General features: G+C 38.0%; 1 protein-coding gene across 2 annotated transcripts; it reads left to right on the top strand.

The window, feature by feature from the left end:
* Positions 1 to 175: 175 nt before the first annotated feature.
* On the top strand, positions 176 to 25,432 carry YIPF6 (Yip1 domain family member 6). Of its 2 annotated transcripts, XM_057718431.1 has the most exons (7): positions 176 to 514; positions 9,525 to 9,653; positions 10,705 to 10,783; positions 14,415 to 14,457; positions 16,854 to 16,979; positions 17,616 to 17,773; positions 20,932 to 25,432. In XM_057718431.1, the coding sequence occupies exons 1-7, from the start codon at positions 458 to 460 to the stop codon at positions 21,048 to 21,050; spliced, it is 711 nt and encodes a 236-aa protein (XP_057574414.1). In that variant the 5' UTR covers positions 176 to 457; the 3' UTR covers positions 21,051 to 25,432. The 2 variants fall into 2 exon arrangements, with proteins under 2 accessions (XP_057574414.1, XP_057574415.1); XM_057718432.1 differs by lacking the exon at positions 9,525 to 9,653 and having other exon boundaries at positions 439 to 514.
* The last annotated feature ends 587 nt before the right edge of the window (positions 25,433 to 26,019 follow it).

Genomic DNA, 26,019 nt, shown 5'->3' with positions numbered 1-26,019 from the left:
GGTGCAGTGCTGGGGTGGGGTGCGACCCCCCCCCCCCCCCCCAGTCTCCTCTTGAGAGAAGCAGGCGCTGAGAGCCGGAAGCAGGCGCTGGCAGCGGGGGTTGGGGATGGGGGATGTCGCGGAGAGGTGGGAGAGATGGAAAGAAGGAAACGGCGGTCCTGCGGCTAACGGAGCACGCTGAGAATCGGGGTTGAATGTTAAAAAGGGAGTGTGTCTAGGGAGACCCGTGGCTCCGAAGAAACGAAGTGAGGCGACGTGGATCCCTGCCCTACACCCAGAGGACGAGGGAGGAGGGTGGAGGGCGGAGGGCCGAGGGCCAAGGGCCGGGGCTGCCAGCAACTGCTAGACGCTTTTCGGTGACGCAACCGCCACGCGCAGACGCACTGACGGGCCGCGGCCTCCACGTCTCAGGTTCCGCAAAGGCCTGTGGGAGCGACCCGGGAGAAGGAGGGCCAAGATGGCGGAAGCGGCGGAGTCTCCAGGAGACCCGGGGACAGCAACGCCCAGGCCCCTGGTGAGCTTGGGTTCTGCGACAAAAGGGACCGAGGGTGAGGCAGAGTGCCCCTTAAGGAAGCCAGGTGACGGACTCGTGGCCTCAGAGAGCCGGAATCCCAACCTCACGACAGGCCCTTCCTGTACCTGATACCAGAATCGGTCCCAACACTCCACCTGTTCTTTGGGCTAAGCGCTTCCCCTCTCCGCCCCCCACTCCCCTCCTCGTTCTTTACACACCTTCTTGTGACACTCTCATTCACTTTCCTTTCCCAGACTCCCATGACTTGTCCTCGTCCCCTGCATCTTGTTAAATGCTGAGCTTTAGGAGATTTAAGTATCTTTGCATCTGCCGTCCCCTCATTTGATCGAGACTTGTTAATAGCCCTTGTTGGAGTAGCAGCATTCTGGGATTAATGAGAGATTGCTTCCCATGGGACGTTATAACTTGATTATTGATTTGCTCACTGCCCCAGTCATCTTGGTTTAATCCCTGCCCTCCCTGTCGCAGCTCCTTGCAGTCCTCTTCATGATGCTCCCTTGCTTCTGTCTCTGCAAAAGATAAGATTTCTATTGCAAGTACTACAAGTCCAAAGCCTAGACAAGTATTTAAGAACACAGGCTTTGGAGTTAAAGTTACTTGGCCTGGAATCACCCACTCTGCCGCTTGTATGAATTTGGGCAAATCATTTATTTCCTGGAGAGTGTTTCTTCATCTGTAAAATGGAGATAAAAATATCTGTCTCAGAGTTTTTAGGAAATTGAAGTGACAAAAATTATGTGAAATGTCTAATACAATCAGTGCCATAACTGAGGAGTGTAGTCCACTCAACATTCTGCCCCCCAATCCCTGCTCCCAAACAACGTTTAGTTATGTACCAAATAGTGTTTAGTTATATAGTAGTTGCTCAATAAATGGTACATCCCTTTTCTCTGTTTTAAATTGGCAGCTTAACATAGTACTGACCTGGGAGTCAGGTGAAACTGATTATAGTTTTGGTTCTGCTTACTAGCTCTATTTGTTCATCTCTTCATTCATTTGACAAATATTTATTGAGCATCCACTATGTTCTAGGTACTCTTTTAGGCACTGGGGATACAACAGTGAAAGAGAGTGAGTAGGTCCAAGTTCTCATGGAGTACTTGTGACCTTGAGGAAGTCACTCTGAATCCCAGCTTCCTCATTTAGAAAATGAGGATAGTAAGTCACCAGAGAATTAGAGTACTAAATGAACTAATATATGCATAGTGCCTGGTATGACATAGTTACAGGTGCTACGGTTTTTAGTTCCTGTCTTTCATCTAAACTGCCCGGCTCCTCTTTTATGAAGCTTTCCCCCAATTAATTTTAGTGGTTCTGGTTACTCCTTACTCAGTATCCAATCTACTTCTATTCAACAGTGTTTATTGAACTCCCACAGTGTGTAATACACTATGCTAGTTGCCTTAGGGAATACAAATGTCCTGTCCTTATGGTGCTTACAGTCTAATTTGTAGGGATAAGACAAATGTATAATGCTAAAATAAGACAGTATATAAGAAAGTTACACATAAAATATTAACAAAATTTAAAAGATGATGCTGTCATATCTAGTTGGTGTGATGGAGCAAGTTACATGATAGAAGTTATATTTGAGGGGGCCTCAAAGGATGGGTAGGATTTGAAATTGTAGGTGAGCATAAGAGCTATCAATGATTGATCATCTGCTATGTGCCAGGATTGTGCTAGACATCCTATGCATATTTTCTAAACTTCACAGCAACTATTTCAGTTAGGTGGTTTTTAAAGTATGTTTTACTTGCAGGTGAGGAGTTGAGACTCAGACAGATTTGATGATTTCCCTAGGACGGCCAGGCTGAAATTTGAACTTAGGTCTGGTTTTGAAACCAAGACTATTTCCGGAAATGCTACACAGCCTTTCATTGGTGAAGGTACAGAGGTTAGGAGGTGCTAATGTGTTTGTAGAATAACAGAGAGATTACTTTGGCTGAAGCACAGGGAGGTATTAGGAGGTAAACCTTAAAAGATAAGGTTACTAAATTAGGGAGGCTCTATGGAACAGTGGTTATGGATGTGTGCTCTGGGATCAAATTGCCTAGGTTTGGTTCTATGCTCTGTCATTTAACTAGCTGTGGGACATTGAGGAAATTACCAAACCCCTCCATACCTCAGTTTCCCTATCAGTAAAATGGAGATAAAGTAATACTTACAGGGTTGTTGGGTGGATTAAATGAGTTAATACACATAAAACACTTGGTAGAGTGTCTGGCACATAATAATCATGCAGTAAGTATTATTTCTTCTTATTGACTACTATGCTGAGAGGTTTAACAGGCAACAAGGAGCCAGTGGAAATTTTTGAAGAGGGAAGGGTTTTAAATCATGAATTTGACAACATAATAGGAAGAGGTACCATGGGGAATGTCTGGAATCTAGGATATCAGTGCAACTGTTGCAGTACATCTGGGAAGAATTGATGGCTACCTGGACTACAGCAGTGGCAGATATGAAGATTTGAGAAAGGCAGAATCCTCGAGGATTTGCAGTGCTAAGGAGAATGTGTCTAAGATAGTGCTTTTCAAACTTTAACGAGCATAGCAGTCATCTGGGGAATCTTGTTAAATTGCAGATTCTGATTTAGTAGATCTGGAATGAGGCCTAAGATTCTGCATTTCTAATAAGCTCCCAGGTGGTGGTGGTGGTGCTGCTGCTCCCAGTAATTCACTAGAATGACTCATAGAACTCAGGACAATGCTATACTTAAGTTACACTTTTATTAAAGCAAAAGGATACAATCCAAACCAGCAAAAGGGGGCGATGCGTAGGTTGAGGTCTGAGACGTTCCCTAACACAGAGCTTCCTTGTCTTCTCTCTGTGGAGTCAGGATAGGACCCTGTTACCCTCCTGATACATAGATGTGTGACAATATGCAGAATATTGCCAACCAGGGAAGCTCACCCACATATCTAGAGTTTTTATTGAGGTTTCATTATGTAGGTGTGGTTAACTGGCTCATTGACTCTTCCGCTCCCAAGAGGCCAGGTTTGTATCATAGAACTCAAACCCCCAATCCTCTAATCTTGTGTTTGGTCTTTTAGGAGTGGTTAGCCCCCATGGTGAGTCATCTCATTAGCATAAACTAGGGGTCTTCCAGGACTCATCTATTAGCCAAACTGTCAGGGCCCACTATGAATAACAAAAATATCACTGTCATTTAGGAAATCCCAGGGGTTTAGAGGCTGCCTCCCAGGAACAGGGGACAAAGGCTAGCCAAATACTTTATTCTACAACAGTGACAGAACCTGAATTGACTTCCTGGGAATCTTGAACCTGAGGTCTTACTCTAGCCCCTGCTGTGAGCCTGCCACTAAGTGCTTTACTTGTATTAATACATTTCTTCCTCAGGACAACCCTGTGATGATGGTACTGTTATCTCAATTTTACAGATGAGGAAACTGAGGCACATAGAGGAAAAGGAATCTGCTCATTGTCACACAGGTAGTAGGGAGCTAGAATTTGAACTCAGGCTGCCTGCCTCCAGGAGCTTGCACTCTTAACAAAGGCTCTCCAGATACCACATGTTGAGCATTGACTGTGTGCTAGGTGACATGCAGATGTTATCTAATTCTTGTAGCAGTGTTGTTTCCAAGGGAGGGCAAAGCCCTGTTTGGCTTCAAAGCCCATTCCTTCTGCACTGCACTGCCCTGCCTACCCTAGCGGTAGCAGGCAGCAAGAAAACTCAAGACAAGCAGTCCTGGAGCTTGAAAGGGCAGTGTCATAGTAGTAAGAGAGAATAATGACCTCAAAACGGGGTAGTTTACACATTAAGTGCTGAAGAATATTCAGCGGGTGAAACCGAGAAAGGATTCTTGTATTTCTTTTTTTTTAATTGCAGGCTTTATTGATTTTTTATTTTTTGCCTGCACCCTGCAGCATGTGAGATCTTAGTTCCCTGACCAGGGGTCAAAGCCATGCCCCCCTGTGTTGGAAGCGCAGAGTTTTAACCATTGGACCACCAGGGAAGTCCCCAGATTCTTGTACTTCTTGATTATGAGATCACTATTAGCAATGTCAGTAAAGTTGTGGGAAGACTAGTGTAGATTACTAAGGATTAAGTGAGTGGGAGAGTTCAGAGCACTTTGATCAGAGAAGAGGAGAGTAGTTTGAGGGAATGGCAGAAACAAGGAAGTGATATATTTTACCATTTTATTATGAAAGCTTTCAAATATTTATTTTAATTAATTACTTGGCTGCATTGGGTCTTTGTTGCTGCGGGTGGGCTTTCTCTAGGTGCGGCAAGCGGGGGCTACTCTTCATTGCAGTGCGTGGGCTTCTCATTGCAGTGGCTTCTCTTGTTGTGGAGCACGTGCTCTAGGTGCGTGGGCTTCAGTAGTTGTGGCATGAGGGCTCAGTAGTTGTGGCTCACGGGCTCTGTGGGCTCTAGAGCTCAGGCTCAGTAGTTGTGGCACACAGGCTTAGGTGCTTTGCGGCATGTGGGATCTTCCTGGACCAGGGATTGAACCCATGTCGCCTGCATTGGCAGGGGGATTCTTAACCACTGTGCCACCAGGGAAGTCCCTCAAATATTTAAATAAAATAAAGAATAGTATAAAGAATCCCATATACCTATCAACATTCTGCTCTTCTTATTTATTTCCCCACCATATTTTTTCCTGGAGTATTTTAACCTTTTTATTTTGAACTAATTTTAGACCTACAGAAAAGTTGCAAAAATGGTACAGAGAGTTCCTGTATACCCCTCACCCAGCTTCCTCTAGTGTTAACATTGTATGTAACTGTTGTACAGTGATCAGAACCAGGAAGTTAACATTGGTACAACACTATTAAACTACAGATTTTATTTGAATTTTATCAGGATTTCCACGAATGTCCTTTTTTGTTCCAGGATCTTATCCAGAATCTCACATTGTATTTACTTATTTTTCTTTAGTTTCCTTTAGTTTGTAATGGTTCTTCAGTCTTTCCTTGTCTTTCATGATCTTTTGTGAGTGTTTTAAAGCAAATCCCAGACGTATCACTTTACCCATCAATACTTGTATGTTTCTCTAATAGGTAATGACTTTTTCTTTGTTTTCTTCGTTATCACACATAACATAACTCCTTAATATCATCTAATTTCTGTTAACGTCCCAATTTTCAAAAAATAATGTGCTTTTACAATTTGTCCAAATCAGGATCCAAAGTCAACAAATTGCATTTGGTTAATAAGTCTCTTTTAATATATGTGTTCTCCTTCTTTTAATGTAATCTATTTGTTTAAATTCAGTCATTTCTCTTGTAGAATTCTCCGTTTTCTGTATTTGGCTGATTGTATCCTTATGGTCTTTTTAGCATGTGCCTCTGTCCACATATTTCCTGTAAACTCTAAGATCTAGAGGCTTGATTATATTTAGATTCGTTTTGGCTTTGGGAGTGGAGGATGTCTGTTATCTTTCCTCTTGTCTGGGGGAGTGGAGGACCTCTGTTATCTCTTTCCTCTGATTGCAATGTCTTTTTTCTCTGGCTGCCTTCAAGGTTTTCCTCTTTATCTTTGGTTTTCAGTAGTGTGAATGTGTCTAGGTTTGTGGGTATTTGCTTTTGTTTTGTCTTTAGGTATTTATCTTGATTGGGGTTTTCTGGGCTTGGATCTGTCATTTGATGTCTTCCATTATTTTTGGAAAACAGTTCAGCCATTATCTTTTCAAATATTTTTTCAGATCCATTATCTCTCTCTTCTTGTGGGATTTCAATAATATACAAATTAGACTATTTAGTATTGACCCACAGCTCTTGCGTGCTCTATTCTGTTTTGGGGTGTTCTTTTTGTTTTCTAGTTTTATTGAGATTGACATATAACATCATACAAGTTTAAGATGTACAATACAATGATTTGATATGTGTGTGTTTTTTCTTTTCTAACTCTTTGTTTTTGTTTAGATAATTTTCACTGACCTATCGATGATTTATTTGTTTGGCTCTGTTGAATCTACTGATAAGGCTGTCAAAGGCATTCTTCATCTGTTACTATATTCACTTTTTTCTAGCATTACCATTTGACTCTTACAGTTTGCATCTCTTTGCAGCAATTCACCATCATTCATGCATATATCTTTTCTACTAGAGCCTTTTAGCATATTAATCATATTAATCGTAAATTTTTCTTCTGAAATTCTAACATCTGGGTCACCTCAGAGTCTGGTTTAATTGCTTTGTCTTGTCACAGTGGGTTGTTTTCCCATGTGTGTGTGTGTTTATGGGGAAGGAGTACTTTTTTTTTTTTATTGATTGCTGACCATCATGTATAACAGAGACTGCCTGGAAATGGCACATCTCTTCTGCTAAGTTGTTACTATGGAGGTTAAGTCAATCTAATAAGGAATTGAACTGTATTCGGGTTTTGTACTTGATATGGGAACCTTCAATGCATCATCAGCTTCAAATTCCTCTCCCATTACCTTGTGCTTAGGGTGGGCACTAAGTTGGTTTTCCCAGTGTTTTTATTAATGTTCCTTCTGCATGCTTAGTTTTCTGCATTCCCTTTGCCCCTGCGTAAAATAGTGGGTTTCTTTCCAAGCTCTAGCCCCTCCCTTACCACTAGATTGCTGTTGCTTGTTACTCCATACTTGCTAGCCTGGTGGTAGGGACCTGGGATGTGGGGATTCTTTGTTGTTTTGGTCCAGTCTCTGCCTTAGGCAGGTCATGTGTCCCTAAGTCTCCCGGGTGAGACTTTCTCAGTGATCCTGTTTCTCCCCCAGCTGAAGGAGACTCTTAATAGTCTGGCTTCAGGATGATTTCCCACCCTTCCCCCAGGAGAAACGAGGTTTGTCTTTTCCCTTTCACCAGCTACAGTGGGTTTTCACCTGTGCTCTGGAGACAAGAGGGTTTGTTGATCTTCCCCCAGCAGCTTTAAGGCTCTTTTTCTGTAGGGGAGAAGGGTCTGAGCTCGGCTCTGTGCTTTCCTCAGAAGAGGCAGCTGCTCCCCTCCCCAACATCTGGACCAGTGGAAGTCTGTGGAGAAGAACCTGCAAGTGGATGTGAACTCCTCCTGTGTCTAATGTTTCCAGGGATGCTGTACTTTCATACCAATCCACACTTGGTCTTTAGCAATTCATTTAAAATTTTAGCTGAATTCTTAACTGTCTGTGTGATGCCCAGTGTTGTCTTGTGATTTGCTACATATTAGCCAGTGCTCGTGTCCCATCTCTTCTTGGAAGTGCCTATCTTTCCTTAGATTTCATTCATGCTGCTTGGTTGCTGTACAATCTCAGGTCTCTGATGGGTTCAAGAAAAGTTATGATTTTGTAGTTAATTTAGCTTTTTCTTGTTGCTCTAGTGGATGGGATGCTCATTCCAGATTTCTGCATTCTAATTGGAAGTCATATTACAGTGTTGTAAAGTCACTTGAAATAGTTGCTCTCTGTGTGGCTGTGTATTTAATTCAGTAGGTTCATTTGTTTCATTTTTCTTTCAGATTTAGGGACTGCTTTTAGATTTTAATTTTGTCTCATAATTATTTATGATTTCAAGTCATATGTACAGAACAATGTGTATTCCAAGAAGAGTAACTTCTCTCCTTGTTTCCTCCACCTTATTCCCTCCTTTCCTAAATAGAAAGCCTCTTTAAAAAAAATCTATGACATTTCTTACATTGCATGTGACTTAAGTCATATTACATGACTTATTTCCTATATTTAAAAGATAACATTCAGATTGTGTGTGTGTGTGTGTATGTATTCCCTCCTTTCTTAAATGGTAGCATGTATACAAACTTTTCTCCACATTCTTTTTAATTTAACACTCTAGAATAGTTCTTTAGAGATATCCCCATTCCTTCTTACAGTTGCATAGCACTCGATTATGTGGACATACCATACTTTATTCAACTAGTTGTCTGTTGATGGGCATTTGGGCTATTCTCAGTTTTTTTTTTTTTTTTTGCTTTTACAAGTAGGTTGTAATGAAGAGCCTGCGTGTGTATATATATATATATATATATATATATATATATATATATATATATATTTGTATTTTTACCACTTTATCTTTAGACTCTTAAAAGTGGTGAGCAATCCATATATAAATTTACTAGATATTGCCAGATTCATCTTCAATAGGGGCTAGTACCATTTTGCCTCCCCACCAGCAGCATATGAGTGCTTTTTCCCTTCAGCTTCACTTGCAGAGTGTGTTGTCAGACTTGGATTTTTGACAGTCTAACAGGTGAAGAATTTTCAAGTAGTTTTAATTTGCATTTCTCTTATTAAGAGTGTGATTGAAAAGTTGTTTTTCTTTAAATTCTTTGAACAACCTTATTCTTCCTAAAATTTTAGTATACTGTCTTCTATTTCATTTACCTGTAACTGTTGCTCACTAAACATTGGGCCAAAAACCATATGAGAAGGGATTGCTTCTGTTTTCTTAGGAACTTGAAGATTCTAGAGTTTCAGTCACAATAATCAAATTTGGCATATGAATGTAACAGTTTAAAAGTTTACAATATTGCAGTTCACTTTGGAAATGTTACTTGATCTGTGGTTGCCAATAATCTAGTAAAAAGAGTATAAATAATGATGTGTTCTGCTATTTCCATGTCCTTCCCGGTTTCCCTTTAGATTTCGCATAATGGTCCTTTTTAGCCAGTAGAGGCCACTAGAGCCCATTAAGGAGCAGAAGTGCAACAGAATCGTGGCTGTTCTAAGATGTGATCACTGAAAGGTCACTTTTTTAATAGCTCTGCCATCTTACTAGCTTATGTCCTGTTAAGATTTCATGCTTGAAAGAAACCAAATATTTGAGGGCAAGAAAGTCTATGCCATTGACTTTATAATTTTTTCTGTTATATGCCATATCCTCCTTTAAGTTAAAAGAAATAAGCATTTGGGAATTTTAGTCAACTGCATTGTTCAGTGTCTGGTGAGCTAAAACCTTACTTTAAAAACACATAGTCCTACTCTCTGGGAAATGATGATGTCTTTGGGGGAATTCCGCAGTTTATTACAGGCTTTAAATTTTTTACCCTAACTCTTCTCAGTTTGCAGGCCTTTCAGATATATCTATCTCACAAGACATCCCTGTGGAAGGAGAAATCACCATTCCTGTGAGATCTCGCATTCGGGAATTTGACAGCTCCACATTAAATGAATCTGTTCAGAATACCATTGTAAGTTAGACAAGTTGAGAGAACTTCTGTTCAGTGTCATGGGACTAAATAACTAATAGCACTTCGTAATATTTTTGTTTGGTTCACTGATTTTCATTGTGTTTTATTTATTGAAATTTAAGATTCTCCCCTAGAGAATAATTTGGTACAGCCTTTTTGGAAAGCAGTTTGGCTATAATGGATATTAAGGAACTTAAAATGTCCAATCTTTTTAAGGTGATAATTCTGCTTCTCTAGGTATAGTATAAGCAAAAAATTTTTTAATACAAAAATATTTTTAAATACAGAAAAATATTTATACAAAGATGTTTGTTACAGCAATCTTTATAATGGGGGAAAGTTGAACAGAAGAGTAATTGGTTAAGTAAATTATGTCACATCTGTGTGGTAGAATGGTAAACAACCATTAAAAATCATGTTTACAAAGAACTATTAATGACATGAAGAAATTTCTAGGTGAAAAAACTAGGACAGAATTACCTGAACTATATTTTGAGAGGTTATATTTGTATGACTGCACCCTTCTTCAAATGTCTTGATTTTTTAAATCTGGCTTCTAGGATTTATTTACCAGAATGAATGGGAATGTTCAAAATTAATTGACTTTACATATTGTGAAGAATGTGATAGCTTGGGAGCAGGCTGATTGGCCCTTGTGACCTCATCATGTATGAACTGACAGTTAGATGCTGTGTTTTGCAGAGCATTTTACTAGTGCTGTTATTTTCATTTCTTTAAGTAACATATTAGGAGGGCTGTATTTCTTTTTCGTGGAGTTTAAAAAATCAAAACAGAACTGATGAATGTAGTAAAAGAATTAGATGTTGCCTTAAGGAGTTAGTAGGAAAAGTTAATAGAAAAAGGAGTTAATAGAAAAACCCCACCTCTCTGGTTTGTTTGTATAGTGGAGGAATTAAACTGGAGTTATAGCTCTAAAATTCTATGAAGGGCTCCCAGGAGATTGAAATAAAAGAAATCTTAGCAAATTAAGTGAGGGGGCTGCTTGGCAACCTTGGTCATCACAATACAAAAAGTTGTTTATGTCTTTCAGATGCGTGATCTAAAAGCTGTTGGGAAAAAATTCATGCATGTTCTGTACCCAAGGAAAAGTAATACTCTTTTGAGAGATTGTAAGTATATGAGGATTTTGAGGCTTTGCTGTTTCTCATCATACCTTATCATAAGTACTTTATAAGGCAAAGGCTCTGTGTTAATAAAACTGATATCATTTTGCAGGATGAAAAAAATATATAAAAGAAATTTTTGAAAAAAGTTCTCACCTGCTATAATAGACACTGCAAAAAATATTTCTGAAGGTGGCAAACACATAGGGACTTTGTTCAGCCAAAGAGCTAATGATCTCCAAGGGAAAGGCAAAATGTTTAAATTTTAAATTAGAATAATACCTAATACCCATTAAAGAATTAACAAATTAGTGGTACTTTATTGACATTTGTATTTTCAAAACAATCATTTAGTCTGTTGACTGTTTTCTTTATGAGTTCCAAAACAGTGTTTGCAGAAAATTATACTGTTATTTAGAATTTATTCTTAAAATTGTTAGACCTTTTATTTTTCTTTTCAAGCATTCTTGGTTTTTCTTAGTACCTCTTATCAGAAAAAAATTGAATCAGTTGCTTGAGAATAGTAGCAATGATGTTGTACATGAGTGTACCTTCTATTTTGGCAGCATTTCAGCTGTAATATAGGGATGTCAAATATATGGCAAATGTGCCGTCACTGTGTGGTGATTGGATGCAGCGTGAGAATCTTTTTTCAACATAGTACATTGTGGGTTGAAATTGACACATGATTTGCTACAGCTGGTATATTGTGGAAAGCGCATGGACCAATCTGTGTTTGAATAGTAGTTCCATCACTAGCTGTGTGATCTTGGAAAAGACAGTTAACTATTCTGATGGCCAAGAGGCACAAGAAAAGATGCCTAACATTACTAATGTTAGAGTAATGAAAATCAAAGCTACAGTGAGGTATCACCTTACATCAGTCAGAATGGCCATCATCAAAAAGTCTACAAATAATAAATGTTGAAGATGGTATGGAGACAAAGGGACCCTCCTACACTATTGGTGGGAATGTAAATTGGTACAGCCACTATGGAGAACAGTATAGAGGTTCCTTAAAAAATTACAAATAGAGCTACCATGTGATCCTGCAATCCTATTCCTGGGGATATATCTGGAGAAAACCATAATTCAAAAAGATACATGCAAAAAGACAAAAAAAAGATACGTGCAACCCAGTGTTCACAGCAACACTATTTACAATAGCCAAGACATGGAAACAACCTAAATGTTCATTGACAGATGAATGTATAAAGAAGATGTGGTATATTTATACATTGGAATATTATTCAGCCATAAAAAAGAATGAAATAATGTCATTTGTGGCAGCGTGAATGGATCTAGAGATTATCATCTATGTGAAGTGAGCAAGACAGGGAAAGACATATATATGATATGATATTGCTTATATGTGGAATCTATTTAAAATGATGCAAATGAACTTATATACAAAACAGAAACAGACCTATAGACATAGAAAACAAACTTTTGATTACCAAAGGGAAAGGGTGGGAAAGGGATAAATTCGAAGTTTGGGATTAACATGTGCATGCTACTATATATAAAATAGATAACCAACAAGGACTTACTGTATAGCACAGGGAACTTTACTCAGTATTTTGTAATAACCTATAATGGAAAAGAATGTGAAAACATTTTATATATTTATATATATATAACTGAATCACTTTGCTGTACACCTGAAGCTAATACACATTGTAAATCAACTATACTTCAATTAAAAAAAATTAAAAAAAAAAGACAGTTAACTTTTCTGAGGTTGAAGTTTCTTCCTCAGAAAAGCTGTCTTATCCAATGAGTTACCACTTCAAATCCATTAGGATGGTTATTATCAAGGAAACAGGAAATAACACGTGGAGAAATTGGAACCCTTGTGCATTGCTGGTGGGCATGTAAAATGGTACAGCCACTGTGGAAAACAGCATGGTGGTTCCTCAAAAAATTATGTGTATAGATTTACCATATGATTCAGCACTTCTGCTTCTGGGTGTATAACCAAAAGAATTGAAAGCAGGGACTCAAACAGATGTTTGTACATCCGTGTTCATAGCAGCAAGTGAAAACAATTCTTAGGTCTATCAGTGAGTGGATGGGTAAACAAAGTGTGTTATATACACCATGGTATATACCATATATGAATGGGTTATTACTCATCCTTAAAAGGGAGTGAAATTCTGATACATGCTAAAACATGGATGAACCTTGAAGACATATGCTAAGTAAAATAAGCCAGACACAAAAGGAAATGTATAATTCCACTTAGATACCTAGAGTAGTCATATTTACAGAGACAAAGTAAAATGACGGTTGTCAAGAAATGACGGGGTATTGGGGAGTTATTGTTTAATTGGTTGGAGTTTCAGTTTGGGAGATGAAAAAGTTCTGGAGATGGATGGTGTGATGTTTACACAACAATGAATATACTCCATGCCTGTACAGTTAAAAGTGACTAAAATAGTAAATTTTGTGTTTTATGTATTTCACAAGAATAAAAGTAGTTTTAAAATACTGTTATGAATTTTTTACAAATTAAAAACAATCTTCAGAGCATTAAAAAAACTGTATTAATGTCAACTGTACTTGAATTCATCTTTTCAGTTGATAAATTTAAAAATCTAACAATTTGTTGTTTAATAAACAATAGTTTATTACTGTGTTAGGATTATGGTTTTTCTTTTTTTACATCTTTTACAAACTTTCCACAGTGGTATCAAAGTTACTTATTAGAAAAAAGACACTGTAAGTATATACAAATGCATATTTCTTTCAGGTAAAGTTATGTACAAGTGAGGTTAAAGTTAGAAGTGGTATATGTACCTTTTTTCACATTATTTTAGGAAGATAATTGTGCTTTAAGCTGTATGTTTGTTTTTTTTTAAGCTGTATGTTACTGAACTATTGGTGTATTAATCACCCAACAGCTTTTGATTGAGAACCACTGTGCTTAGACCTGATGTTGGCAGAGCCTGTATAGTTTTCAAAAAGTTTTCATGTTCTTTGTTAACATTTAATGAAATTACCAATGTTGGGCTGTTTTTTCACATATAAGAACAGCAATTCTGTACTAGTTCAATGTAGTAATTATGAAAGGGAAGCAGTGTTGCAGAGTGGAAAGGATTCTGTAGTAGGAATTATTGTAGAATTATGTAGTAGGAAGATTCTGGTTTTGGTTCTAGGTTCTGGTCCCACCCTCACATTTAACTGTTTATGTAAACTTGGGCACATCACTTCTTCTCAGTTTCATTTTTCATATTTGTGAGGTAAGCCTGATTATACTTGCCTTGTCTAATGTAGTCTCAGATTGGTGAAGTGACTTGGCTTTAGTCTTCTTTTTGATGGTGCAGGGTAGGGCACTTAAGTCCTTTGACTCCTTGCCCATTGGTCTTTATAGCATGCTGGAATGTGGTTTAGTAGGTGGGGAGAGGGGTGATTTGTGAGATATGAAGTGAACAAAATTTAAAGGATATATGAAAAAGAGCATTCAGAATTGGGGAGCGGGAGGGGCCAGTAGAGGGATAGTAGAGGTGGGAAGGCTTGGGCAGGCAGAGAGAGCCTTCATGTCTGAATTCCAAGAGCAAGGGAGGTACATATTGGAATAAAGACAGAAAATACTATATATGGTTGTGTCTTAACAATCTTCTGTCTTTTCTTGTAGGGGATTTATGGGGCCCTTTGATCCTTTGTGTGACACTTGCATTGTAAGTACTTATATTTCCTTTCTTTGTCATTTGAGATAGATTAGACTTTCGTGGAGTTTCAGAATTGAAGGGGATTTTGACTGAATATTTCATTTAGGACTTTTATGACATGTTGTACTCATATATATATATATATATATATATTTATTTTTTGTCTTTTCGTTTTTCCTTATATATTTAAATCTAAAAAGTCAAGTAGCTTTCTAGATCAATTCAAAGAGTGATGAAATTTAAAGATGTGAAAATTATGCCCACCTTCGTTTACCAATGACTCCTTATCCTGTTTTAGCCATTTCTATTCAACATTTATTCACACTCCTGTACCTCCCCATCATTAAGCTAAGTGAATTAAGTATCTATAGGTTTAAGCACTGTTTATTTGCAAACATAATTCTTTTAAAATGTTACTAAAAGTATGTGAGAATAAATTAGAATAGAAGTGGTAGAGTTCAAAGCAAGATCATGTTTCAAAGTGTTATCTTTTCCATATGCATTGTGTGTAAAGGTAGAGGACAGAAGAAGGAAAGCAAAGTGCCACTGGAGAGGGGAATATTAACCACTGGTAGAGTGGAAAAAACACTGCACTAGGATTCAGTTCTGAGTTCTCATCTTAACTTTGCTATCAGCAGAGTGACTTTGGGCCACTAATAACCAGAATTTGTATAATGATTTTTCTCAGCTTACAGAAAACTTTTAAATACCTTCTCTTATCTTATCATCCTAATGGGAAGTGAATATTATTTTCCTCTTTTGACAAACAAGCTCAGTTTCAAAGAGATTGAGGATTGAACCAGGGTTACGTAATCAGTGGTGGACCTGGAATTCAACCTCAGGTTTCCTTGACTGCCCATTCTCTACCTCTGTGATTATTATACATATCTTCCCACCTAACCTCTTTGGGTCTCCTTTTCCATATCTATAAAAGGAGATGGTTGAGGGTCCTTTCCAGGCCTAACCTTTTAGGTTGGTTTTAAACTCAATAATTTTCTTACTTGGCTTCTCTACCCATTTTTAAATGTAAGTCAAGCACATGGTAATTTAGCTAAAAATGTGGAGTGCTCTATCTTCTGCCTTTAATAACCATATCAAGGGAAACAATCCAGTGCCTTGATGAAAGGGTTTATATTAGAAGCTCTGAGCATATACTTTTTTAGTTTTGAAACATTAACCTTAGAGATTATGGAGTTTAATCCCACTTATCTGCAGAGAAGAAAATTTTAGTCCCAAGACATTGTGATTTGCTCCAGTTTCCATATCTAGTGACAGAATTAGGATCAACATCTGAGTCTTCTGCCTTCCAGGCCAGTTAATGTTCTTTCCATCATACCATGCTGAAGCAATAGGAGTTCCAGACAACAAGTGATGAAGGCCAGCATTCTTGACATCGGGTTGTTGGGACTTGGAATGGAGTATGCAGAACCATAGAATACAAAAGCCTGTACTGGCAAATAGCATAGCAGGGCAAGACTTACTGTGTGACTTCTCTATACTTTGTAGTAAGAAGAGGCTGTGAGCTTGATGTTACTTGTTCTGTTACTGAAAGAAAATGACACAGAGTACAGATGTTCTAAGTCCAAAATTCAAAACAGTTTACATCTGTAAAATTCTTAGGATGTTTAAGTGACTGTTCAATTACTCAGTTTCAGCAAAGCCTTTTAGTGATAATCTGTATGTTTTGATTTTAAAAAATCAACCACTAGGAAGGGAGGGAATACAGGGATATGTGTATAAAAACAGATAATTGAACTTGGTGTACCCCCACCCCAAAAAAAATCAACCACTAAATAGGTTTATAGACTCTTTCCATTTTTAAATGCCAGAACTAGAACCTTAACCCAAGGATTACAAATTCAAATGTGTACATGCGTGCGTTGTGAATTGGTGACCAGAAGCCCTGGTGAAGGAATCTGCTGATGTCAACTTCACCTGATTGTTTCCATTTAAGAATGCAGGCCCAGTGTTAGAAACTCTTCTGATTCTTCAAGAAAATCCAGAAATACTTATTTTTATGTGAAGCCTCCCAATTTTAAAATAACATCAACTTGAATTTAAGACCATTTTAAGTATTACATGGAACAACAACCTCATGTCTGTGAGGCACATTTAGCCCTTCAGTTTATACCCTCTATTTAACCAAAAAAGGTCTTCATTAATCCATTTAAGTATTCCCACGAGGTCAAATGGAGTACCCCTAGTTGTCCTGAGGCATTTGCAATTTGAAATAAGGGAGCCTTGCCATATACTTCAGGCATTTTCCTTTTTGTGCAACCTACATATTATAGATCTTCAGGTGGGGTATAGGGCAGCTCCCTGATTCAAAGTTTGAGAACCCATGCCTTAAGTATGTTGCTCTAAATAAAAGATTAGGCAATTCTCATGCCATTTCCTTGTCACAGAATGCTACAGAGAGGCTCTGTAGATAGCGAAAAAGATGGAGGGCCCCAGTTTGCAGAAGTGTTTGTCATTGTCTGGTTTGGTGCAGTTACCATCACCCTGAACTCAAAACTTCTTGGAGGAAACATGTGAGTATTATTAAAATGTATCCTTTTTCCCTTGCCAGGTTGCATATCTTAGATTTTTAAGGAAGTTTGGCTAGTTATGTATTTTTCAGAAAGAAAAATCAAAATAAATGAGAGCCAAAGAGAAAGTTCTCTTAAAACCACTGAACAAAGATTACCTAGTTGAATTAAATTACCTTAAGTTATCTTGGGTCCTTTGATAAGCTTCAGATGCTCTCTCTAGCCCCTGAAATCACAGGCAGAATTTTTTGTGTTAGAAGATTATGTCTGTCTGGGAACAGATGGTGCATAGCTTTCAACAAATTCTCAGATAGGTCTGTAAACCAGAAAAGATTAAGAAACACTATCTTAGAGGTTCAGTGGGAGAAGGAGGTCTCTAGGAATTAAAGTAGATCACCTAGATCCTAGATGGCTGACTCTTAAGGAGTTTAAGCAGAGAGGGGGAGAGTATGGGGAGATAAAAACTGAAGCATATGTTTAATACAGAGGCCTATCCTTATAAAATCTACATTAGGGTATAGGTATTATGTATCTGGAGGAAGGTAACGATCCATGATACATAGAAACCTGTGTAATAAACTATATCATGATACAGATCAGCTGTATTTATGATCTTTATGGATATATGTTGTTTTTTAGATCTTTTTTTCAGAGCCTCTGTGTGCTGGGTTACTGTATACTTCCCCTGACGGTGGCAATGCTGGTTTGCCGGCTGGTACTTTTGGCTGAACCAGGACCAATAAACTTCATGGTCCGGCTTTTTGTGGTGATCGTGATGTTTGCCTGGTCTATAGTAGGTAAGAACCTACTTATCTCTACAGTAGCAGAGCAGACCAAAACATGAGTTAAAGATGAAGATCAGATGGGGAGCAGTGTAACTTGTAAGTCACATGTGAATGATGTTGCCAGTGTCATCCATAGAACCATCTGCTCTCAGTACGGGTAATGTCCATCTTATCTGAGTTGGCTATCTGGACTCCCGAGATGTGGAGAGTCACATCTTTTTTTTTTTTTTTCTTTTTTTTCAATCCTTAAATAATGGATAGGGTTGGGAAAGGAGATGACACTAGACCAAGCTTAGTCCTGGCATGTAGGAGGCATAGGTGACTTGAGAAATGACTTGAGTCTTTTCCTGACAAATTAATCTTAATAATAGCCAGCATTTATCAATTACTTATTGAAGTCAAGGGACTGTTGTACTTCATATGTATTATCCCATTTAACCATCACAATACCCCTAATAAATAAAAACTGTAATTATTGGTCCCATTTTCATAGATGAGGGACAGACACAGAGAGGTTAAGCAGCTTGCCCTAGGACACATAACTAGTGAATAGGGGAATCAAGTTTCAAACCCTAGCAGATCACATACCTGTTTAGAACTGTACTATACTACCTCCCAGTATAGGTTAAGTATCAGTATATAGTACTTGTCTGCTTCTGTAGAGAAGTCTGCTAAAGATTAGTGAGAGCCTAGAGCAGTGGCAGTGAATGTGATTTGCTCATTGTTTGTACTTTCCTAAAATAATCTTAAAATTCCACCTTAAACTGGATGTGATCACTAGCTTCTTTTTAATGGGATAGAGAGACTGCCTAATATTTTTATGTGCAGTAACATCTCTTTGCTCTGGAACCTGGTTAAAAGCCAAGGAGTAATCCAAAAGTAAGGTCTGAGAATGTCAGAATTGATATTCCAAAGACTTGGGTGCTTTAACTACTGGTGGAAGAGCCCTTCATTCCCTTACTCAAAGTCTGATAATTTACCATACATGTAGTTCTGAATAGCTTAGTTATCCAGTATCCAGGCTCACAGTGGTTCAGCAAGTAGAATCTTAGAGAGAGATTCCTGTAATTCAGCAAATATGTGTTAAGCATAAACTATGTGTCAGGCATTGTGCTAGGCATGGTCTCTGTCTTCCAAGTTCACAGTCTAGGCATGTAAACACTTAAGAGCAATAAAGTTTTCCAGGTGGGCAATGAAAGTCTGTGCAGGGTATAGTGGGGACACAGAAGAGGTAAGTGGGCAGTTTACTTGAGATGGCAGGATACCAGATGGTTGTTCAGGAAAGATTTCCTTGAAAGGTGATTATCAGTGAGTAAAAAGATGAATAGGTGTTTCCTGGATGGACAAGAGGGTTGACATCTAAAAGAGGAACCCTCAGAATGGGAGAAAATATTTGCCAATGAAGCAACTGACAAAGGATTAATCTCCAAAATATACAAGCAGCTCATGCAGCTCAATATCAAAAAAGCAAACAACCCAATCCAAAAATGGGTGGAACCAAATTTCAGGACCATGTTTTCCAACTGCATATCTGACATAATAAGAAAATAGTTTCAAATATGATATATTAACACATAAGTGCGGAATATAGAAAAATGGTACAAATCAACCGGTCTTCAAGGCCAAAATAGAGACACGATTGTAGCGAACAAACATGGACACCAAGTGGGGAAAGCAGGGCGGGGGGTGGGGGGGGGTGGAGTTTGGGGGGGTTGATAATTGGGAGATTTGTATTGCCATATATACATTACTAATAAAAAAATATCAAATTGTACACTTTAAATATATGCAGTTTATTGTAAATAAATAAAATAAAATAAATTTTAAAAAAGAAAAAAAACAAAAACAAAAACGGGTGGAAGACCTAAATAGACATTTCTCCAAAGAAGACATGCAGATGGCCAACAAACACATGAAAAGATGCTCAACATCACTGATCATTAGAGAAATGCAAGTCAAAGCTACAATGAGGTATCACCTCACACCAGTCAGAATGACCATCATAAAAAATCTAGAAACAATAAATGTTGGAGAGGGTGTGGAGAAAAGGGAACTCTCCTGCGCTGTTGGTGGGAATGTAAGTTGGTACAGCCACTATGGAAAACAGTTTGGAGGTTCCTTAAAAAACTAAAAATAAAACTACCATTTGATCCAGTAATCCCACTCCTGGGCATATACCCTGAGAAAACCATAATCCAAAAAGAAACATGTACCATAATGTTCATTGCAGCACTATTTACAATAGCCAGGACATGGAAGCAACCTAAATGCCCATCAACAGATGAATGGATAAAGAAGATGTGGCATATATATACAATGGAATATTACTCAGCTATAAAAAGGAATGAAATTGAGTTATTTGTAATGAGGTGGATAGACCTAGAGTCTGTCATACAGAGTGAAGTAAGCCAGAAAGAGAAAAACAAATACCGTATGGAATCTAAAAAAATGGTACTGATGAACCTAGTGACAGGGCAAGAATAAAGATGCAGATGTAGAGAACAGACTTGAGGACACGGGGTGGGCAAGGGGGCGAAGGGGAAGCTGGGACGAAGTGAGAGAGTAGCATTGACATATATACACTACCAAATGTAAAATAGATAGCTAGTGGGAGGCTACTGAATAACACAGGGAGATCAACTCGATGGGTGATGACTTAGAGGGATGGGATAGGGAAGGTGGGAAGGAGTCATGGGAGGGAGGGGATATGAGGATATATGTATAAATACAGCTGATTCCCTTTGTTGTACAGCAGAAACTGGCACAACAGTGTAAAGCAATTATACTCCAAAAAAGAGCTGAAAGAAAAAAAAAAGAGCTGATAATAAGAACAGTTACTCAAAAAACACAGCAATGTGAGGCCATTTGCCATTGGAGCTTTGTAAGCCTATTCAGCACAGTTCAGTAACTTCTCAGATCCCCTTTTAGAAAGGTTTCCATCTAAAATTGTTGAAACCTTTCAAAGCTTACATGCTTGAAACAGGCAGTCCTCAGCTATCTGGAAGACTATGCTGCCAAATGCCTTTTTCTCTGAGGATCACAAATATAACTGAATTTGTGTATATAATTCTGTGTCCCAGACTATGCCAAACACATTCAAGTTTAGTAAATGTTAGTAGTTGTGACAGTCTTTTTATATTAAATATTCCTTTTTGTTTTGTTTTGTTTAGCCTCTACAGCTTTTCTTGCTGATAGCCAGCCTCCAAATCGCAAAGCCCTTGCTGTTTATCCTGTTTTCTTGTTTTATTTTGTCATCAGTTGGATGATTCTCACCTTCACTCCTCAGTAAACCAGGAAATGGAAATTAAAAACCAGAGAATTCAGAGCTCATCTCAAAAGATGCAATTCACCATGAAGCTTTGCCTCTGGCCCTCTTTTGTCTCATTTTGGAGGTATTTGGTAACTGGGTATGTAAGGAGATTAAAAGGGAGCCATAAAGCACCGTCACCATTTATGTAAGGAAGTGATGTTTGAAAGGCTGTCCTTTCCCTCTTAATGTTATATCTTTAAAATACGTGTGCATAGCACACACAGTATAATGCCTCCTTAAGGCATGATGGGGTCACTGTGGTCCATTTGGGTGACAACCAATGACTCGGAAAGCACATGGGTACATCCTGCAAGTTGAATAGAGTTGGTAACTATATTTTCAGTTTTGAGGATACCAGTTCAGGTGCAGCTCTTAAACATATTGCCTTATGACTATTAGAATATGCCTCTTTTTTCATAAATAAGAAGGGATAATCTATTTTATTTCTCTTAAAAAAGACAATGACAGAGGTTGGGAAGAGGGTTCATAGATGTGGGAGGAGAAAACATGCACTAACCAAAATTCAGATTTTCATTAGGGAAAATTCTGCACTTGTTGCTTTAAAAAAAAAAGACATCTAAAACATAGGGTTTTTTTTTAGTCTTTCTGTATAGTCACCTTTCTGCCATGCTTGATAGCAGCTCAGTGACACTCTAATTTTTAACATTACTCCCCAGTTCTGCATATGTAAGCTAAGATGTTATCAGTCAACATGTAATTCTCCTTTGACTGAAGCTCTCAGTGGACCAATGCTTGAACTTATCCAAGTAGAAGACCTCAGAAATTTAGATGGTATGTCCCTAATACATATTATTATGTGGGCACCTTCTCTTAAAGGTAGAATGAGGTAGTTTGGATACAGCATAGCTATAAGGAGTTTCTTGATATTCTGTGCAGTCTGGCCTCTAACTAGAAAGTAAAGCTAAATCAAAGGCTGCATTTAACCATGTGAACATGGAGGGATTTAGTGTTCTGATGGCTGATTCATAGAACAACTATGCTTAGAGCATGACAGGATGAGTTGAGTTTACAGTTGCCACTTTTTCATAGTGGGCTTAGCAGTTTTTTCATTAGGTATTTTTTTGGGGTTAGGGAATACCAATTTATTTTCTTGGTTTTAGACTTTATTTGTAAAGCCAATTAGCTCTCCTTCAGACAAGTACTTTTTTGCACATGTGCACCTACTTGTATTCTCAGCTATTTATGCACATAAGTGTGAAGGTTTTTCAGGGAGCAGAGTGTCTGGGACAGGCTGATTCTGAACTAATCAGGGCTTCTTTAAGGTAATATGAGCTGCTGCCTTCTATAAATTGTGCAGTGAAAAACTCTTAATAGACAAAGATGAGGAGTCAGGCAGAAAACATTCATTGTAAATATATAGTTACTTATAAAGATAGGAATTTCTTATTCCACATTTTTTTCTTTATCATAGAATTTAAATATTTATTCATTGCTATTTAAAGATGACCTACACATAGATATGTAATTTTAAAAATGTACTTTCTCCATCCCCAGATTAACCAAGTGAACAATACTAGGGCAAATGAGTCCTTGGAGTGATATTCAGTTATAGAGCATTACAAAGTTGGTTCCCTCTGTCCCAGCCTTGTCCAGATATTTTGGTTATGTATTTGTATTTGTTTCAATTTCCCTTTTAAATTTTAAAATAGACCCTGTTAGGACAAAGCCAATGTTTGTGTTGAATTGATAAAGAAAATATTTTGAAACTGGTTCTAATTTTGAAATTGGTCCTAAATTATCATCCATTTCCATTGTCTGAAATTTTCTAGCTTCCCACTAAAAACATGTCTCTTTCAAAGTTGTTTTGTAATCTATCCCAATGATTATAATGTAAAATTAAGGAAATAATCATGCTTCTCAAAAAGGAATTAAATCTTTACTGAATTTTACTCAGGCTAAATATTTGGTCAGAAATTCCTAAGGCTACAACTTTGGTGGGGTTTGTGGGGGGGGGTGTAGGATGGGAGAAGGGTGTTATACATATTGGATATTAAGGCAACTTGGTCTGTGTTTTAATCTATTGCTTTTGGGTGATTCAGGGAATGGTTTTATTTGATTTAAATGAAGGCGGGTAAAGTGGAAATTTAATTATCTTTCTGAAAATGAGTGGTCAGTTTGAGGGTATAAATAAATATTTTTTTAATATATGCAATAAAGTGCATTGCTTTCTGTCACAGAAGACCTGTATCGAAGTTGTAACCCTTAACACAACTTTCCCTGATTCGCTGAAGAGGCACATGGCTAATTATAGAAAGGAAGACTAGAAGGGAAGGGGACTCTAACAAAGGAAACCCTGTTCCAGGAATTGGAAGGTTTCATGCTTTAGATGAAATTCAAGCGTGTGAGCATCATTGCCTAATGTGGTGCATTACTGCCATCGTGGCTTATTACTTGCTGCTCTTACTTCTGAGACTGAGACTCCGTTGTCATATTCTTTAGCAATAGGAAAGGTGAAGACTGGATTTAATTGCTGTTCAGATTATAAAAACTCAATCGATGTGAACATCTTTGTGCAGTGTAGTCTTAAAAGTCAATCGTTAATCAACAAGTCTTTTGCCTCTTAAGTGGCTTATTACATGAATTGAGTTGAATCTTTTCATTGTGGTGGGGATTTTCTTTTGGGCAAGGTGAGGGGCATTTTACTGTTTACTCTATTTGTCTTTTTATAAAGGGCCCCCCAAAATGTGATTAGAAGGCTAACAAGCCTGTATTTGAAGGTTTAATTATGTACATTATATAATCTAAGTACTTACTGTATTTGGGCTTCCTGTTTATTGCTGGAGATGAAAATGAAAATCTCCCATCATTTCAAATTCTTGGGTAACATCAAGTCATTGGAATTTATCTAATGCCTATCATGATATGATCAGACATCCGTTGCATGCACTTGTTTTATTCCAGAGTTAAGATACTGAAATTGTGATTCTTAATTAAACTGTTCATTTCTGAGACAATTTGGATAGAAATAAATGTGTGAATGTTAATGCAAATATGTAAATTAGAAATACTTTTCTAGATTCTGTGGGCTTTTATTAAAAATAAAAAATTTCTAGGGATTTACTTATATTAGGTCATAGGATGGCTAAATAATAATAATGTGACAATAATATTACTACTAATAATAGCTTACATTTATTGGGCACTTACTGTGTGCCAGACACTGTTCTATTTTTTTAAGAATTTTTTTATAACAGCTTTATTGGGATACACGTTACCATAAAATTCACCCTTTTAAAGTAATGTACAGTTCAGTGATTTTTCAGTATATTCACATAATTGTGCAACTATCACCACTATCTCATTTTAGAACATTCCTTTCCACAAAGAAACCCCATATTCATTAGCAGTCACCCCCTTTTTAACCTTTTCCTCAGCCCCTGGCAACCATCAATCTGCTTTCTGTTTATATTGATTTGGCCAGGCACTATTCTTAAGTGCTCTCATGCATCTCCTCCAATCTTCAACATAAAGTGGTACGGTCCTCATTTTACTGGTAGAAAATTGAGGCACAGTAAGATTAATTGTCCAGGGTCACACAGCAAATTGAGTTAAACTAGGAAAACACATTAGTTGAGATCATAGTAGGACACAGTTTTGAATTGCATTGTTATGCACATGAAATGAATATACCCCCTCCCCAGGGTATGTTCCCTGTTATTAGCCTTTACAACGTACAGCTCACTGGAGGTCAATAACTTGTTCTTTTTTCCTGAGTACTAGAGCAGTGTATTAGCACCATCTGAGAAAAACACGAGAGCAGTTGCACATTGGGAACAGTTAGGTTTGCTGTCCTCACTCCTCCTTGAGCCCCTTTTCTTTCCCCTCCCCTCACCACCAGACACATACACCCTTCCCCTTTTTCTCAGTCTTAAGAATCAAGCAGCTTCTGCCTCTTTCATTTTAATTCTCCCACAGGGATGGTTAACACATCAAAATGTAACGTGTCTGTTCAGGTGTTTATAGTCAAGGGATGCCTCTGGTCACATGTAGTACCAGCTATATTCCTAAGACCTCAGAGAGCAGTAGTGTGAGAATAGAACACCTTTCTATTTTAGTTAAACTAGGTGGGGGGAAGAAATGACACAGTAAATAAAGGCTTTGCCCTAATGAAGTCAGTGTTCCAGCCTGGTAGGAGGTGGCCACACGCTGCTCTTGTTCACTCTGTTCTCTTTTAGAGCCTTTGTGCTCTGCACCATCACTGCTGGTAATTTCTCGGTCCTCTTCGATACTCTGTTTTAATCCTGATCTTTCCTATAAATAAAGAGCCTGTGAAGAGAATAAATCTGTAAAATGATTTGTGAATATTAAATGTGCAAATAAAAATCACTGGAAAAGGAGAATTTGCATGTGCCTGTTCTTGTGCTGAAAGGCATGGGGATATTTGCTGCATACTGTTTTCAGATATAGTGTCAGAAAATATTGAATGCTGTGTAGGATTTGTGCACAGGCAGCAAGTTAGAAAGGAAGTCACATTTACTGGGCAAATAATATTTACCAGGTGCTATAACAAACAGTACTGTTCCCTGTGAATTTAAGGTTCTTGCCTCATCACGAAAGAATTCTGAGACGAAGCAGGGAGGTTAAGAAAGTAAAGTGAGGATTTATTTAAGCAAGAACAGGGTCTCAGAGGGAGAGCGGGCAGACAGGTGAGAAGCTGCTGCCCTGGGTTTCTTTGGCAAGCTGGTTATGAGGGGCATACAAATGAAGGGGTGGAATATTCACTGGGGAAGGAGGAGTTTGGGGGTTGTATTCCCTGATTTTCATCCCAGCTCTATCTTCCTGAGGGGAGGAGGGATTTTTGTCCTTATTTAGCTTAGATCAGAAGTGTCATGGTGTCGGTGCAGGATGGATACTTATCTGTAAGGCTAATTTTATTGTAATGAGGGCATAATGAGCAACAGGTTACACTCAACATAGGAGTTTCCCA

The sequence above is a fragment of the Hippopotamus amphibius genome, chromosome X (genome assembly GCF_030028045.1).
Source record: "Hippopotamus amphibius kiboko isolate mHipAmp2 chromosome X, mHipAmp2.hap2, whole genome shotgun sequence".
NCBI lineage: Eukaryota > Metazoa > Chordata > Mammalia > Artiodactyla > Hippopotamidae > Hippopotamus > Hippopotamus amphibius.
Note: the sequence above shows the minus strand (reverse complement) of the source record. Positions and strands in the feature narration are given on the sequence as shown.